Genomic DNA, 19,393 nt, shown 5'->3' with positions numbered 1-19,393 from the left:
CGAACCCGGGCTGCCGCGAAGGGAAGCCAGCGATTAACCGCTTGATCTATGGCGCGGCCCTACTGACAACTACATTCTGTGCCCGATTTTTAAACGTAAACAAATCGGCATCTCTTGCCGAAATCCATTTTAGTTATATAGGTTACCTGAAGTTGTCATTTATATAATACACCGGTTGTATTGTCACGTGGTGACTTCTGATCTCTGCGTTTTAACGTTGAAATATCTACAGAAGTTAATGAACGAAGTTTCAATTGGTGTAGTAGTGTAAATTAACAATATTTCTCCTGTCTCTTTTCTTCTCTGTTCTTGTTTTTGCAGCATCGCTTCCATTTTATGCAGATAGGTGGGAAAATATCTTCTAGCATTTTCTAACTCCGCGTCTCTTTTCCTGTTGAATTTCTTTCCAAGTTAATCATCTCTTATTGTCACACCATCCTCTGTTTCTTCACATGAGTCTCTTTCCGCTAAGTCACAATTCCAATGCAGTTCTTCGTGTCTTGACCTCTCAGTTGTCATAACGTGTCCAAACCATTGTCGTGTATTCGTTTTCAAGAAAAAATGTTAGGTTTCAACTTCTTCAATAGTTTAAATTCTTACTCTATCCCTGTAACAGGCCTTGGAGGCCCATAGGTTTGTGAGACGTTGAGGCTCCCACATTTTATAGATAATCGGCTCACAGATGGCGGTGAGGTTATCAGCCTTACGCGCCGGCCGCACTTTACCCCCAGGAAGATTCCTAGTACTCATTTCTGTTAGAAACTGAGTCGAACCTAGGACCATAGTGCGGCTGCAATTATTAGATCAATTGAAAAAGCCAATAATCTTATCGGAATCAAACCCGCGACCTTTTGGCTTGTAACATAGTGCCTCAACCAACTACGCTACGGCATGACCCCTTCCGTTAATAAGTCTAAAAAATTCCGCTTTCGTTTCTTGTATCTGGCTCCTGTAAGGGCCCATGCTTCGTCTTATGTGTCAGAACCAGAATGTGTTTTGTAAATGTTGGGTTTGCATCTTTCTTGAAACTTTGTTCCATGAGAGTCCTTATCATTTTCTAGATTTAGTATAATTAGGAACTTTCTTATATTATTTTATTGATTTCTCCATCAATTTTCCCTTCTCAAATCATTTTACCGTTCAAATTAATGAGCGAGAACAGAAGAGCTGAGTCGAGTTGAGGTATGAAATACGGAGCGGCCATTCTCATCTGTCTTTTGTCTAGAACTGGTCTTCATGTCGGATGTGCTTCGCATTTCAATAATCACTTCCCGTGGTTACGATTATAATGAGTGATTAACAATAACGGGGAAGTTGTGTGCTGTGATTGGAGCTCTTAATAAATGCTGTCCTCTGATTGGCTAGTTCAAGACCCGTCAGGGGGTGAGGTTGTTTCCGGAAGCCCGGCCTACACTGCAATGGCTGCTGACTCATTCACACTCACACGTTGGAATAATACGAGCGACTATATTATTACACATAGGATGCAGCATGCTACTATCCCATATGAAAATATCAACAGAAGCAGTACTCGGTATATAGAACTGGGATACTACTATTCAGTATGATAATATCGATTGCATACATTATTTGTTTATATACAATTTACTGCTACTGTTCGGCCTGAAAACATCGACTACATCAGTACTGGGTGTACAGTACTACACTGCTATTACTCAACATGAGAATATCGACTAAATAGATTATTACATTACATACGACCCGTCACTGCTACTGTACGGCCTAAAAACATTGACATCAGTATTGGGTACATACTGCTACTATTCAGCATGAAAATACTAACTGCAATAATAGGGTACCTACAATGCAGTAAGGTTATTTTTCGATACGACATAATTACTGCATTATTATCATCCACAAAATACAGCATCCCTTGTGTTGAGGGTGCGAATATCGACTGCATCAAGAGTCTATGCACGATGCACACCTACTACTGTTCAGAATGAAAATACTGGCCACACTAGCAATTAAGGTAGAGCATGCTACTATAATGAATGAAATTGTTGATCATATCCACACTTGAAATGTAGTATGCTACTATTCGGTATGAAAATATGTATTGCATGTACGGTCGACACAAAATTCAACAGTCTTAATGTCACCTGCGGAGGTGAGCTGTCTGTGGAAGATCTCGGATAATGTTGAGATTTCGACATCCAAGATGTTACCGGGCTCTCTCGGCTTCTCAAAGATGCTTTAGAGGGAAAATATTTGTGTCTTGGTCAAATGTCACTAACGATAGGTGCTCTGTTATCTCAAGGCACACTTTATGCTCAATCTAAGTGTCCATCCAAACAAGTGGCCTGTTCCGCCAAACAAGTGATTTATCCCCTCAAACAAGTGGCTTCTCTCGCCAAACAAGTGACCTGTCCCGCCAAACAGGTGGCCTATTTCGCCAAAAGAGTGACTTGTCCCTTCAAACAAGTAGTCTTTCTCGCCAAACAAGTGGCATGTCCCGCCAGACAAATTACTTTTCCAATCAAACAAGTGGGCTCTCTCGACAAACAAGTGGCCTGTCCCACCAAGCAGATGGTCTGTTTCGCCGAACAAGTGACTTGTCCCGCCACACAAGTGGCCTGTCCCGCCAAACAGGTGGCCTGTCCCGCCAGACAAGTGACTTTTTCCATCAAACAAGTGGCCTGTCCCGCCAAACAAGTGGCCTGTCCCGCCAAACACGTGGCCTGTCCCGCCAAGCAGGTGGCCCGTTTCGCCGAATAAGTGACTTGTCCCGCCAGACAGATGGCCTGTCCCGCCAAACAGGTGACTTGCCCAGCCAAACAGGTAGTCTGTCCTGCCAGACAAATGGCCTCTCCAGCCAAACTGGTGGCCGGTCTCACCAAAATGGCTTTTTCAGCACTCAACTGAATCACTTCCTGAGAAAAAAATCGAAGTCTGTCATTGACTTACATACTCAGACTTTTCCAGTCCGCCACTGACACTCTTCCTCTGGATTTTATAGCCCGCCACTGGATAACTTCCTCAGAGAATTCTTCTGCCAGTTGGATCACTGTTGCTTCAAACATCTAACGATTTGCTTTCGAAGTAAAATCCACCCCCCTCTCATTACAAATGGCCGTGACTCTGCATTTTCGTTTCGTATTCTGCAGGTCCACGGTTGAAACCTCGGCCCGGGAATCGACTGTCGTGTCTGCAATTCTTGTAATTTCTTCTCAGTATATCCAGGCAAATTCCGAGACACTACGTCAAAATAGGCTATGTCCCGTTTCCTTTCACATTCCTTTCAGTCATTATTCATTGAATCAGCTTATCATTTAACGCCATACAATACGAGGCACATACAGCGTCGTTAAAGTACATCATAAACAAAAATGTGTTCTATCCAGATTGTGTCGTTACGCCACTGACGTCTCATATCGTAGCTACAGGACACAGACGGTTAGTCGCCGGCCGGCTTCCCACGGCGAGGGCCCGAATTCGAGCCCAGGTCAAGTCATGTGGGATTTGTAGTGGACGTAGTGGCACTGGGGCAAGATTTCTCCAACTACTTCGGTTTCCCAGGTCAAGTCTCACTTCAGCGACTCCTACACACTCATTATTCAGGGCTGGTAAAATAGGTCAAATAGTGGCAGACGTACAAGGTAAAAAAGTTAAAACTATCCCTAACAGGTCGTGGAGGCCCATCGGATTGTGACACGTCGAGACTCCCACATTCTCTAGACAATGGGCTCACAGATGGCGGTGAGGTCAGCCTTACGCGCCGGGAAGATTCTTTTTACTCATTTCTGTTAGAGGCTGAGTCGAACATAAGACCATAGTGCGGCTGGAAGGATTAGATCAATCGAAAAATCCAGTGACTTCTTGGAGAATCGAACCAGAGACCTTCCGGCTCGTAGCACTGTGCCTGAACCCACTACGCTACTGCGTAACCCCCTCACCGCACCCCAAGAAATTACAAAAAGAAATACGGGCCACTTTGAAAGTAAGGAAATGGGTTTATGCGAGGGCGCATCACGTTCACGTTTGGGCTAAGATTCTGGGTTTTGCAGACGAGTTGTGTAATACAAATTACTGCCTTTCATTAGACTGCTTGTTAATTGTATCAGTTACTTTGAGTTCGTACCAGCGTGCGATGTCTGATTGACAGAAGAAACGCTGTAGAAATCTGTCTGGCGTGATTTCGCCTTTCACTGATATAATTTGCTTGCACTGCAGGGAAAACTTTCTGTCGCGAGGGAACTTAAGATTACAAATTTGCAGCTAATATAGGGAGCTCAGCCCTCGGGTCAACTTGTAAAGCTTACAGTTCATCTGCAGCATCCGCGAATAGGCAGAGGCATCGAGATATCGCGCATGCGTATATTAGAAGGAGAGGAACGGAGGGGGGGATTGTGGACGTAAACTAGGAAAGTATGGCTCAATAAAGTCAGGCGAAGCTGCTGAAACAAAGGACTCTAAAGCGCATGATCGAACAGGCCTATTATCGCCGAATCTGTGTTCCAGCTGCACGCAGAAATCATTACTTACAAACAACAGGGATCTGCTTAAAGAGCGGCCCGAGATTTCGGATTATTTACAGAGCTGAGTTCGGCGTGGCGTCTCGGATCCGAGAAGTGGACTGGGCTACGCAGCAAGTTGGGCACTTACACTCTACGCAACATGTAATCAATGGAATTCTGCAGTCCAAGCTGCTTCCCCCTTCACTCCACATATTTGTAACTCGCTCCATGAGTCCCAGGCCTCCTTTGGAAGCTACCAGTTGCTTAGCTAGTCAACAAATTTCTCACATTTTACGGAACCCAAAAGTTCATTACCGCAGCCACAAGAGCCCACCGAATGTAGTCCATATACAAATTATTTAAAATCATTTTTAATGTTACTTTTTCATCGATCCTTAAGTCTACCAAGTGGTCCTTTACGACAAAAATTTTCTGTGCATTTCTTATTACGTGCATGCTACACATTCCGTTTATTACAGCCTCCTCGAGACCGTGTCCAAGCTCAGGCGGTTAGTCGCTGGCTTTCCACCGCGGCGGCCCGGGCTCAATCCCAGGCGATGTCATTTTAAATTTGTGGGGGACAAAGTGTTATTGAGGCAGGTTTTTCCGAGTACTTCCGATCCCCCTACAAATTGTTATTCCAGCGACTGCTCCACAGTCATCATTATATATAATCCGGGGCTGGTACAATAGGCCAGCACTGGCCGACGTGTCAAATGGACTCAGCCTCATCCCACCCCAAGAAACTAGCTGACTAACAGCCTCCTCGATGTTACAACCCCATAATATCTGGTCATGAGAATAAGCTGTGGAGCCACTTATCATTCAGTGTCCTTCCACCTCCTGCTCACAGAATCAAAAGTTCTAATCAGCTTTCCCTTACGTAGTTACAAATTGGTTTCGACCAGACAAGAAGACCTCGGCATTTGCATGCAGTATCGGTAAGGGCCACCGCATATCTACTATTACATCTCACCTTTTGAAGGGCGAGTTCTTTCCGCTGGACCCAGATTATCTGAATTGGCTGAAGAAGAAGGCACAGACAGTTTTCAGATGTTCGTACGACTTTCTCTCTCTGTCGCATTGCCACTTAACTTTTGAAGTTCGTGCGAGCTTACATGCCTGACTCAACTGGTTTCCTTGCATTCTGTCATCATTGTCCATTGTTTACATTCCTAGCTAGCTAGTCAGTCAGCCATATACGAGTACTAACACATAAAGAAATTAACTAACCAACTAACTAAACAGTAGTTACCAGAAACAAAGCCCACCTGAGTTCCTTACTATTCACTCCCACGACCTCTCTGCCTATGATCCATATTGTGGCATGTAGACCCGTTGCGAAATAGGCAGCTATACAACAGCCGTTGTTAAGTATTGGTTCTGCAAACAAACATATTTCCACAGCAGCAACTGCAATATAACATCGGTATTTTCCACGCAGTATATTCCGAGATGTTATAAGCAGGATAAGTGTTTAGTCATTAGTTAGTTAGATATCCGCTGGGTTTATTTGTGTGTTCTTGCTATGCGAAGCTAGTAGCTGAGACCGGCGACAGTTCTGGAACCCAGAGGAAGGGGAACGTCTGTCGTTGGAAGCCGCTACCAAATAACGGATAGTGAAGACTTGGTGTGTCCTTTAGCTATTTGTGTAGTAACGAGTTGTATAAGTGTGCAGTAAATCCGATTATCATTCCAAAACCCCGTCGCTAGTCATTAAAATCGTGAGAGTATTAGTATTATGCTCCCATCTTCTGTTCACTGTTCCAAGTAAACATCTTTCTGACCTGATTCCTCACGCAAATTCTGAATGTTAATTTTGTCTCCCCATCCTAACCAAGTGCAGGCCCAACGGATCTCTTCCCCAAAACACTTGGAAGTGTCATATATAAATGGCGGACTTTAAATTGATTCAATGTCCTAGTAGTTTCCTTGTTTCCCACAATGTTCTAGTCTCACACGTGACTCATACTTAGTGAAGGATGAGAATGGTGATCTGCTTGCAGATGCCCACAACATTTTGAATAGGTGGAGGAACTACTTCTCTCAGTTATTGAATGTACATAGGTACAGTGATGTTAGGCAGACACAAATCCATACAGCTGAGCCGTTAATACCTGATCCTAGCCCTTTTGAGGTTGAAAGTGCTATTGCAAAATTGAAACGGTATAAATCGCCAGGTACTGATCAAATTCCGGCAGAACTAATTTGAAGCAGGAGGCGAAATATTACGTTCCAAGGTCCACAATCTAATTACTTCTATTTGGCATAATCAAAAATTGCCTGATCAGTGGAAAGAGTCTATTATTGTACCAGTTCACAAGAAGGGTGGTAAAAGTGACAGTAGTAATTATCGGGGGATATCACTGCTATCAACTTCATACAAATTTTATCCAATATTCTTCTTTCAAGGTTAAGTCCATATATAGATGAAATTATTGGGGATCATCAGTGTGGGTTTCGACGTAACACGGCAACTGCAGATCAGATCTTTTGCATTCGTCAGATATTGGAGAAAAAAATGGGAGTACGATGAGACAGTACATCAGCTATTCATAGACTTCAAGGAAGCCTATGATTCAGTGAGGTAGAAAGCATTGTACAATATTCTGATAGAGTTCGGGATACCCGTGAAACTAGTTAGGTTCATTAAAATATGTTTAAACGAAACGCATAGTAAAGTCCGTGTAGGTAATATTTTTCTGATAAATTTCCTATCCAGAGTGATCTAAAACAAGGAGATGCTTTATCACCACTCCTTTTCAACTTTGCTTTAGAATATGCCATTAGAAAGGTGCAGAAAAACCAGGTGGGACTGAAATTAAACGGGACACATCATCTGTTGGCCTATGCCGATGTTGTGAATCTACTGGGTGATAATGTAGATACCATAAAGAGAATCACACAAACTTTAATTGATGAAAGTAAGTAGGTTGGTTTAGAAGTAAACACAGAGAAAACTAAGTATATGTTGCTGTCTCGTCACCAGAACGCAGGGTAAAATCATGACATAAAAATAGGAACCAGATGTTTTGAAAATGAGGCACAGTTAAGATATTTGGGAACAACGATAACAGATCGAAACCTGATTCAGGAGGATATTAAGACGAGATTGAACTCGGATAACACTTGCTACCATTCAGTCCAGAACCTTTTGTCATCTCGTATGCTGTCCAAAATCATAAAAATTAGAATATACGAAAGTATAATTTTGCCCGTGGTTCTGTATTGGTGTGAAACTTGGTCTCTGACATTAAGGGAGGAACATACAGGTAGACTGTGGGTGTTTAAGAACATGGTGCTGAGGAGATTATTTGGACCGAAGAGGGATGAAGTGACAGGAGGTTAGAGAAAACTGCACAGTGAGGAGCTTCATAGCTTGTACTCTTCTCCGAGTATAATTAGAATGATCACGGCAAGGAGGATGAGGTATGCAGGGCATGTAGCACGAATGGGGGAGACGAGGAATGCGTATAGGCTATTGATGGGAAAGTCAGAATGAAATAGACCATTGGAAAGACCAAGGCATAGGTGGGTGGACACTATTAAAGTAGATCTCAGAGAGATAGGATGGGATGGTAAGGACTAGATTGATCTGGCTCAGCATAGGGATCAGTGGAGGGCTCTTGTACACACTGTAATGAACCTTCGGGTTCCATAAAATGTTAGGAAATTCTTTAGTGGCTGCAGAATTGGCGGCTCCTCCAGAAGGGCTTACCTCCATGGTTAGTAAGCAAGTAAGTGAATTGTGAATTGAATTCTGTAACTTATCTCTAAATGTTTTCATCCGCCAGCGGTAAAATGTTTAATTTGTGGCCTTGTCACATTCTAATTCCCGGGCTGATCTGTGTATTTCGCTACACTTTCCCTCTTGTTTGCATCACTCATCTGGATATCACCTCTCCTCCAGACTTTTCGCAGTTTCACGTGTCACTCACCTGTATGCGGTCTTCAGGGAGATCCGTCTTGAGGGACAGCATTTCCCGGGCGTATACATCGGGGTAATGCGCTTCTTTGAAGGCCTTCTCAAGTTCCTCTAGCTGATAGCTCGTGAAGATTGTCCTGAAAAGAAACACATTTGCTTTCAGCAACAAGAATGTGCCCTTTGTGCTTGTTCCAACTTAAATTGCAAAGCCCATTATTTACAAGGAAGGAAATATATGTATAAAATAATTCAGATTCTTCCAAACAATTCCATAATTATTTTACGGAGTACAAGGAGAGGAAGGGGGCACGCGGTAGCGTAGTTGGTTGAGGCACTATGCTACAAGCCGGAAGGTCATGGATTCGATTACCATTGAGGTCATTGGATTTTTTAAGTTGTCCTAATCCTCTCAGCCGCAACTGTACCGCTGGGGTCGACTCAGCCTCTAACAAAAATGAGTACCAGGAATCTTCCTGCGAATAAAGGGCGACCGGGGCACAAGGCTGACAACCTCACTGTCATCTATGAGCCGATTGTCTAGAAGATGTGGAAGCCTCGACATCTCACATCCCTATGGACCTCTGCGACCTGTTACAGTGATAACTTTACCTTTTATACTGATCACCGTCAAGGTCACGATGAAGCAGTTTGTGTGGGTACCACCAGAGTTCAGCAGTTAACTTTTGCCAAAACCAAGAAATCTCATACGAGGAAACTACTTCTCCTGTCTTTGAGAAGTGTTCCTCTTTCATACTTGCCCTTTGTGTCCAGCTGCTCACTTTCAGAACTCAAAAGACTCCATGCAGTCTGCACGTTCTCCTATTTGTTCGGTGTCCGTCATGAGGACCCTTAACACACATTGCTGCCCTAGGTGGCGGTGTTAGCGTCAAGATGTAGCGTCGTCCTGGAAGACCAGGGGATATATTTTGTCTGGCTTCCTACCCTTCGAACTCTCTAGCTTGGATGGCCCTACTGGAAGTCTACGCCCCCGCTGGTATAGGTCTCCAGGCATGCAAGCCTCTCCAGCACGTTAGGGGTATTCGAGGAGGAGGGTTTGAAATTTTCAGTAATACAAATCTGAACATTTAAATTTCCTTACCTGTGACGTCTCTTTTTCTTTTTCTTCTTATTAAAGCCGAGGCCATCCGCGGAGAAGTCCTTTCCGGTGTCCAGGTGAGCAAGGCCTGGAACAAAGGAATGCACGATCACAGTGAGCTTCTCAGCAATCATTATATCACCTTTACTGCACGTTCCACTTCCTGGGCACAAGGAATCGGTGTTACACTTGGTTACTCGCCGACAGAACTGCATTTGCAAAGTTCTCCTTACACGAAGTGAATAAAGTGAGCGTGTATAGGGATTATCATATCTATTAAGTACTTTAACACCCGTCGGCACAACAGTTTCTTATAGGAGTGCACAAATATAGACTATTTGCATTAAAATTTTTAAAACATGATATGTTTCGACCCGTATTGGGTCATCATCAGTACACGGTTTATGCTTAGTTCTGAACTTTTTTCTTCAAGTAGTTACTATAGGAATCTGACGATGGTGTATAACACACTGATATGTTGGGATTTTGGACTTTATCCATCGTCCTGGTTTTTAAGATAACAAATAAAAACACAACGTTTCGGAAACTGGATCTGTTTCCGTCCTCAGGTGAAGGAAAACACCTATTCAGTTGGGTCCCTTAGAAAGAGCTAGCCTCAATCACTGGACCAGTGGTTTTCGATTATGTATACTATTAAGATATAACATTTTTTCTAGAAGCTTTTTTCTTCGATATGTCCACAATTTAAGGAAACGCAAGGAAAAATAATTTTTGTTCCTGTGTAATGTCTTGGCAAGCGTAACCAACATGTATCCAAACGTAATGGAAAAGGCTACAAGCCTTCGTTTGATTGTTTGTTCTGTTGTCCGAGAAAATACATAATGAAATATTGAATTACAAATTAATTTCATAATTTAATTACTTTTTTAACACATAATTAAATTTGCTCTCATTCAAAGCATGTGACATGCAAATTCAACAATTCAGTATTTCTTCGTGACAGGATGTAGCAACGGGAATGCAAGGGGAAGATGAAGCAACTGTGTGCGGACTAATACAAAGAGGGTCCTCTTCAAGTTAGTTGCGGCCCGCGAATTAGTTCCGCGAAAGAAAATCTAAGGCGACCCAATTGGAAATAATATCCAAATTATATTTTTAGGCAACATTAAATTTAAAAAATTATTTGCATTTAAAACCCAGTGTCAGTCTCATATACACTGGTCTATGTAATCTACTGGCAGTTCGTAATGCTCAGTTTCACACTATTGCTATAGGACTGCATCGTTTATTGCAACAAATTTGCCATCATGTCTTTGCGATTTTTTGCGTGTGTGAATTGGTGTTAGAACCGTTTTCCCTTTACTAGCTTCAAGTCGGATAAAATTACTGTGAATGTAGAGAACATATTTTAATAACTGTCATGGTATAGGCTCTCAGATTTGGCAGAATTCTAAGAGAGCGACTATTCAGAGACATTATGTCAATGTGAACATTATGTTGGAAGAGTTTCTGTTTGAGAAGAAGATGATAATTGCATAATTCCCTCTTAAAATAAAGAAGTGAACAAGGGTAACCGAAAGGAATGCGTGAAATTGGTTTGGTACATTTGCTCGAGCAGTCGATCATCAGTAAACGAACTTTCAATCTATCAGTGTCGGGGATAAATAGAACGCATTAATGGTTTAATTTATTCACTGTGTTATGTGGTTAAAAATAATTTGTTATATTGTGATATATAGACCCATTGTTGACAAACACGTTTCCGTAGAGATTGATTCTTGGAAACCAACTCGATACGGAGCACATTTCCATGGATACGCGTGATCAACATTTCCTTGGATATCGAGACGCTATATAAGAGCCGTAAATCAGAAGACAGGAACCAGTAGAAGACAAACTAGAGGAGAACACGGTCATAGTTTTTTTTCCTTGGTACTACAGCCCCAGTGGGCCTAGGTATACCTCCATGAACTACTCCCGGTCATAGTTCAATTGATATTTTTTCATCAGTACTACTACTACTACTACAGTACTAACTTATACTTGTTAAATTTCTCGTTTATTTGTTTTCTGAGCTTTCTTGTCTTTCAGAGTTATCTTTTGCTTGATTAATCCGGATTTTCTGTTTATCTGGATGACATCTTCGTCTCTCCAATCAATCCGGGTTTACTATATACTATATACGTGTATGTATATATTTTAAAGTGTCTATCTTGACTAATGTAGAGGCCTTGCGACGAGCTGATCACCCGCTCAAGGAGTCCTACCGAATGTTTAAGATTTAGTAAACCGAAGTGAAAAGGAGAGTTTCATGGAGGTAGGCCTAGGCCCAAATTGGGGCTGTAGCGCCACAGGAAAAGAAAATCTTGACTAATATGAAAGCAGTCAAGCCGATATGTGGTCGTGGAGGTGACGTCTCTCTGCGTTGATCTTAAGGTTCGAATGTCGCGTCTGCAGATATCGGATTTCCAGTTCTTAGTTTTGTTCAGTTTCTTCGAGATGCCATTGAACACGAACCTAACGACGTGTGGTAACCGAAACACGGAAACCAGTAACAATCCGTGTAGCATTTACACACTGCCATACATACAAAACCAATCTCTTTGTGAAATCTGAGATTGTTATGGACAGATACTTTCTGGGACGTAACGCTTGCAATCTGCCTGATACTGATTTCTTACTTGGCTTATTCTTCTATCCTGAGGATGGAGGCGACATGCTTCACCGAAAGGTCGACTAACTTTTAATGGACTACATGGTGTTTTATCCCATTAGTTAGGATTATTGATGGACGCTTGTTTATCTGCTCTCACAGAGAACTCAAACCGCACGTAAACCGTTGATGTAAGACTTCCCTTCGAATTTTTAACGGATATTACAATAATTAATAGTTCAGAAGATGGAAACATATCGATCGTAACAGAATTTAATCAGAGAACTAATTAAAAAAATAATTACATTAAAGTAAACAAGAATATGAACTCGCGAGGAGTTGCGATGGTAGGAATAGACCAAGATATTTGAAAACACGAATGTGTACACACAACGTGGCAATCATATCACTGTTCCTGAGAAGGCAAAGAAAGAAAAGATTTATCACGTATTGCTCCGGCCACCCATACATAGTGTGCACCATGCTACATTATTTAACGCCCACAAAAGATCTTATACTGGTATTCAAATAAGTATTCTGTTAATACTCGTAACTTTACATTAGTGTTTATGAATTTGTAACTTGTAATTCAGCCCCATAGAAATAAACAAGAAGGCCCAGACTGGTACGAGTTTCTTTTGGCACATAATTCAGTGCACTGGTGTGTAGATATTTTAGGGTGATTACAGTAAACCCTCGCTAATCCGAATTAATTAGGGAGAGGACATCCGTATTAGTGAATCAAAATGATAGCCATAAGAGCCAAAGAGAACTTAGAACAAAAAATGGAAAATGTAATGATATAAGTAGTGCTGATGAGAATAAAAAAAATATCACTGTACAACCTTAATTTAAAAAATATAAAAAGATAATGCATTTATTTGTCGACAGAGGACTCGGAAATTGTACTTGTTTTTAAACGTAATAATGCAGGTTTGAAGGAACTGTCTCAACTTTTACCGGAACAGATACATGACTCATCTGCCTTGCTAAATGCTATGCATATTGTACAGCATGTACTCAACTGTGAACCGCCTTTTTCATTTTTCGATTCGGATTGTCCGACAACCGGATTAACTGTAAACGGATTATCCTGATATATATGAGACAAACTCCGTCTTAAGTGCAACAATTTTATTGTAGTTCTTTCTTCTTCCCTTCCTCCACACTACATGTTTCGGCCCTAAATGGCCATCATCAGGTGTGTATTCTTACGTAGCTGCTACACTGCCCGTAGTTTAAAATTTAAAATCACCAGTCTTTCCAATTGTATGTATTTATAAAATCTTTGTTAACCTACACACAGCAGACAATACACCAGACAGCACACGTATTAAAGATAAGCAGCGACACACACACACACAGAGCGTACACAACAGCGATAAAACAAGAAGTAGCCGCTGCAGCACTATAGACATAGGGCGTGTACCCCGAGAAAATTTTACTTTTTAAACATTCGGAAAAAGAAAAGATTTATAGACATTTTAATTTGAATTGAATTTTTAAAAAAGTGCAAATTTTAGAAATCAAATTGACGCATGTAGGTTAACAAAGATTTTATACATACATACAATTGGAAAGACTGGTGATTTTAAATTTTAAACTACGGACAGTGTAGCAGCTACGTAAGAATGCACACCTGATGATGGCCATTTAGGGCCGAAACATGTAGTGTGGTGGAAGGGAAGAAGAAAGAACTACAATAAAATTGTTGCACTTAAGACGGAGTTTGTCTCATATATATTGTGTGAGTGTAACAGGATGCTTAAATATGATATTGGAATTATCCTGACTTTGCTGTATGTTCCACTTTTCGACGAAACTTGCAATAGTGACTGAGAGGACACGTCACTGCCGGCGTTGTGGCTGAGAGTAAAGTACTGAACAAAAAAGCAGCAGGAGATGCATTTGCATTTCGTTGTTCCCTCAACTTGAGAATATGTCCATGTCGATTTGTGGGCTGCAAATGGAATAGGCTGCCACTTCGATGTACGGACGATAACTGCTAAAGCACTGAAGAAGGAATCACAAACAGCCGACAAAGTGTGGTCCTCCAGCTTGGGAGTTGTGCAGGGTCTACGTGTATCAGCTCTTACGGTAAAAACATGCCAGCACATATTGCAGTGTCTAAAAATTCCCCGGAATTTGGTGGGTTTTGTAGAGATTATAAATGAAAATTCTGAGTCCTCGCAAGGCGGTAAATTGATTGAGCAGCTGAGCGACAGTCAGCCTATTGAGAAGGACTCGATCCGTGCAATTAATTCAAAGGATATTGTCACCATTGCTTGATGTTAATATCGCCATCTGTACCACGGTTCAGAGATTCGCTCGCGATGGTAGCGCAAATGGTATTGAAAGCCGATGTTCCCTTCTCCTCCGCCATATTGCAGTCTACAGTCCATAGTTCTCCCTTTCCCTTCAGTCTACGCTGCGGTATATTCCCCCGAGCCCAGTGTTCATCGCTGTCTGCCATTTTTGAAAAGAAATAGGGTTGGAGCATTTTGCAGGGGCGGACGGATTGGAGGAACCCATGATTACCCATTACGGCGTGTAATGTTCATATTCTGTAACGAAATTATCTGCCCTTTTCTGTTTCCCCTTGCCGAGGTCCGCGTTCCATAATCCGATCTCTGGGCTCAGTGTTTGCTCTTCACTACTTGTGCGTCGTGGATGGAAGAAGACAAGAGAGCACGGGAGATGAAGGCAAATTGCACCCCGCTTTCCTAGCGCGATGGATTGTGTGATGTGTTTATATGCAAAAACTGCAAACTTATTCCCAACAACACTCACGGTAGGAGCATGAAGATAGCTTCACGAATCACGTACCGCCTGCTTTAACATTCAGAAGCTTTGCATTATAACACCATGTACTTTAGTGTTTCTTATGATTCTCATAATACACAGCGCTAGTTTCTCTGAACGATATTATTCGGTTGGTCTTCCTAATGGAAAGACAAAGTGATTTATGTGAGTAAGGGCTGAATTCTTGCATGTTACTAAGATGAACTTCGCAGTTCTTTGTCCCATCGAAATGTGCCTCTCCCTTCCATCATAACTTTCCCTCATAACCTGATTTTCCTCTGTTCTTTACTCCTTTCTTTTAGCGGCGCTTGACAAAATTTGCCACCTAACGTGGATTATATTTGAACCGAAGAGATGAAGTGGCGGGAAGTTGGAGGAAACTGCATAATAAGGAGCTTCGTAATTTGCGCTCTTCTTCATATATAATTCGAATGATCATGTCAAGGGAGATAAAATGGGTAGGGCATGTAGCACATAAGGATAAGAGAAATGCATATAAGATTTTGTTGTGAAGGCCAGAAGGAAAGAGACTACTGAGAAGACCAAGGCGTAGGTGGGTGGACAATATTAAAATGGATCTTAGATAGGATGCGATGGTATGAATTGGATTTATCTGGTTCAGAATAGGGGCCAGTGGAGGGCTCTTGTGAAGATGGTAATGAAACTTCGGGTTTCATAGAATGCTAGGAAGTTTTTGAGTAGCTGCTCAACTACAGACTTCTCAAGAATGGCTCAGCTCCATTGTTAGTTTTCCCACTGTACACCCTGGCCAGTGAGTACTGCTCAGTCCTCCTCAGCATACAAGCGCTGCAGTGACATGGGAAGCCGTCGAATTGGTAGGTCTGACCATCCGCTCTTGAGTCCAGGATGCAAACCCCTGGGTTAAACTGGGTTTTACTATTGCGTTAGGGCCCAAAGTTGTACTCCGAGACATTGACATTAGTGGAAGTGGAGCCTGTCCTGTAGGGAATTGGGCTGTGTGGGTGTCTGAACAGTTTCACGTAGGAAGGCCGTGAGATTCCTCAACATCTTGGGGAATCTTCAGCTCCTTCGGTGCCAGGCGCAAAGTTCCCGGAGTCCGTCAGTCCTGCCGCGTGAACAACTCGACAACCGCTCAACGGACTTTCATCAAATTTGGTGTAGGCGAGTTAAAAACAATTTTCCGTACGTTCCAATATTGTTTATAATCTGAAAAAAAACGGATACATTGCATGAAGACTTACGTGAATTTATATATATTTTTTTTCGCAAGATAAATATTAAACATAAAATAAAATAGAAGGAAAAAATATTTTAAAACTTGAAGATATACTCGCCCTTCTTAATGGGTATATTTTTCCCGCAAGTCTTAAAGGTTTATATATATAAATTAAAATAAACATTTAAAAACTTTAAGATAAACTCACCCTTAATATTGGGTACAGTTTTTCTGTAAGTCTTAAAGGTCTGTAGATAATTAAACCATCTTTACTGCATGCTTTCATTTCCCAACTTGTCCATTCAACTTTCTCCAGATGTGTCCCGAACTCACTTGAAGATTCCCAAAGTACCTTATTCCCGGTAAGAATTAAACGAACCTTCCTTCCAGCTGAATATTGTCACGTGTAGGGGTGTGCGTGACTTTAAAGACGGGTTGGATGATTAAATTTATTGACACCCCATACACAGCTCGGGACTACAGGCAATTATAGTGCTACGACTATATCCAAAAATTTTACAGTTCACCGTTTCACACGAACTAGGGTTCTCAGCCTTCACTAGTGTTATCCCAGCAACGGATTATAACAGTCTCACTGTCACCTCAAATCACACATGAAATCATTCACAGCCTAATTCCTTTCTTGCCATTATTCTGCAACTGCCGACTGAATTCAATTCCCCTGCTCCCAAGCTCATATACCGGCAGGCTGACGTTTCGAACCTCGACGTCATTAAACGGCCTCAACTGAAATCTTCTTTTAATCACTTTGCGTGGAGCACGCAGAAGGTACATCCTCTATACTGTTGGTAGGTCATGTTTAGAGCGCCGTTGCTTAGCAACAGATATTACTCGATCGTTGCTTGAATATTCATTGTCACGGGAATGTGTTTACTGAGACGTTGCCTAGCAATGAACGTCTATTTTGTCTTTACTGTTCTGGCTTTCTGGCGTCATGTCACAATATATACTACAAAAATATGTCTACATGTACATAAATACACATTTATTAGAATAAAATTTGATCTGCTCCCAGAGTCATTTGTTCCCTGTCATGTNCGACGTCATTAAACGGCCTCAACTGAAATCTTCTTTTAATCACTTTTCGTGGACCACGCAGAAGGTACATCCTCTATACTGTTAGTAGGTCATGTTTAGAGCGCCGTTGCATAGCAACAGATATTACTCAATTGTTGCTTGAATATTCATTGTCACGGGAATGTGTTTACTGAGACGTTGCCTAGCAATGAACGTCTATTTTGTCTTTACTGTTCTGGCTTTCTGGCGTCATGTCACAATATATACTACAAAAATATGTCTACATGTACATAAATACACATTTATTAGAATAAAATTTGATCTGCTCCCAGAGTCATTTGTTCCCTGTCATGTGGAAGAAGTGCTTCAACTGAATCAGAAAATATCCATTCTTTGTTTTCTTGATATGTTGTATATTAGCATATATTGTGCATTACGAGTATATGCAAGTTTATGCGTCACTATTCGTATCCTGGTACACATTAATTTATAGAATATTCACAAAGTTATATCAGAACTAAACTTTATGATTTTAAAACTAACAACAACGCAAATGAGAGATTGTTAGCCACGTGTACTCGCTACTTAGTCAATTTAGGCAAGCAGGGAACTTACTAGTGAATTATAGTTAGTATTATCTGCGGTAACTTAAAATAGAAACGTATACTAGTTTTGTGTCTCAGGATTTTGTGAACAGCCTGTTCCAGGCGAACATACGATTTCTTGACGTGCTGAGGAATAATTGACACTGAACGCTGTTCCGCGTGATCATTAAACTTATGTATACTTCTAGTTCCAGGCAAGAAAACGGGGCGCCAAAAATCCGGGCTAAATCCCTGTTCGAAATAACAAAGTTTCTGCTAGAAAAGGAGGCACGTCTTCTTAGTCTCCAGCGATGGGAATTGCGCCTACCCAAGCAGATGCAATCCGCGCAGCAAGCTAAAATATAATTCTGGGAGTCCATCGGAACAAGATGTTCTGCGCTTCACATCAGCAAACCTGCAACTGACTGGCAGTAACAAAGATCTGCTCTTGGGCCCCAGATGGGGCTTGACACCGAGACAAACTGGCCGACTGACCGTCGGTCGTTAACATGATTTCGACTTGAGTTGTAGAAGCTGGTAGCTGAGGCCGGGGACAGTTCGGGAACCAAGAGGAAAGGTAAACGTCCACCGCTGAAGCCGCTACGAAACAAGGGCTAGTGAAGGCTGAGAAGAGTTTATGTGTGCTATAGTTACAGTTTAGGGTATGTTCTTAAATGTGAAAGTGGTTGTCCCTTCCTGCCAGAGAAGTACCGAGGTTGTGTGGTCTAAATCATGCGTCGCACGAAACTCTTCACGATGAGGGCAGAGATGGTCCCTGAAAAGTCGGTAATTTTTAACCAACTGACATGGCTGACATCCCAAGAGGATTTTATTGTTTATAGACGCCGTGGAAGCTCAGATCTTACGATGAAATATGTTACGATCGCTGCCTTTCACATACCTCCCAGGTCACCATTCAACATTCAGTAAAATGAAAAAAGGCAAAATTGTCCCTGTGTTTAATTAATTAAGCACCACACCCATGAAGTTTTATGAAGGCGTGGATGTATAGATCCACGTTTCTTTTTTGCCTCGGCACTTGCAGGAATTGAGTGGTCAGCTTCACGCCCCGGCCGATTTTACACCCGGGAAAAGGCCCCCCCCATATTAATTGGATAGGAGGTTGGGCGGACACCAGGGCCAGTCTGGATAATGTAGAGAAGAGAAAATTCTTGAACCTACCGGAATTCGAACTCCGACCCCTCGGTTGTCCAGCCCGTAGCCAGTCGCTGTACTGACTGCGGTACCCCGGCTTCTATTCTCCGTTCAGTATTGACAGTATTCCTCAGTGTACCTAAGAATTTCATATTCATAAAAACTGTAAATTTAAATTTCTTTAAGCGGAAGTTAATTAGGCCTAAGCAGTACGTCGTGACGCAAGGGGACTGCAAGATGGCGGCATGTCGTAGTGAAGATTGTGAGACGGGCTACGGCATGCTGTAAGCAGCTGACATAACATTTTGAAATTCCGAGAAATAATTCATGTTTCACCGCTTCCCTCGAACACATCAGCGATTCCAGAGACTGTATCCCGGGCAGAATTTCTAGGGAGTTCTTTCTCCGCGTGCAAAGCCACGTATGTAGGCTACACACTGCAGTTTAATATTGAGTGAGGCAGGAAAGCGAAGTCTGGATACCAAAAGAGAATTGGATACGGG

The 19,393-nt window shown here is 42.0% G+C and overlaps 1 protein-coding gene across 1 annotated transcript in view; it reads right to left on the bottom strand.

The window, feature by feature from the left end:
* The window catches only part of LOC111869509 (visual system homeobox 2), a 310,651-nt gene that overhangs the window by 107,836 nt on the left and 183,422 nt on the right, over window positions 1–19,393 (bottom strand). The window contains exons 3-4 of the mRNA XM_033753461.1: window positions 9,503–9,587; window positions 8,417–8,540 (exon numbers count right to left, since the gene is read on the bottom strand). Of these exons, the coding sequence (XP_033609352.1) occupies window positions 8,417–8,540; window positions 9,503–9,587 (209 nt within the window). The remainder of the gene's footprint in view (window positions 1–8,416; window positions 8,541–9,502; window positions 9,588–19,393) is intronic.

This window comes from Cryptotermes secundus, unplaced genomic scaffold, assembly GCF_002891405.2.
Source record: "Cryptotermes secundus unplaced genomic scaffold, Csec_1.0 scaffold10, whole genome shotgun sequence".
NCBI lineage: Eukaryota > Metazoa > Arthropoda > Insecta > Blattodea > Kalotermitidae > Cryptotermes > Cryptotermes secundus.
This window is presented reverse-complemented; position numbering and strand designations above follow the sequence as displayed.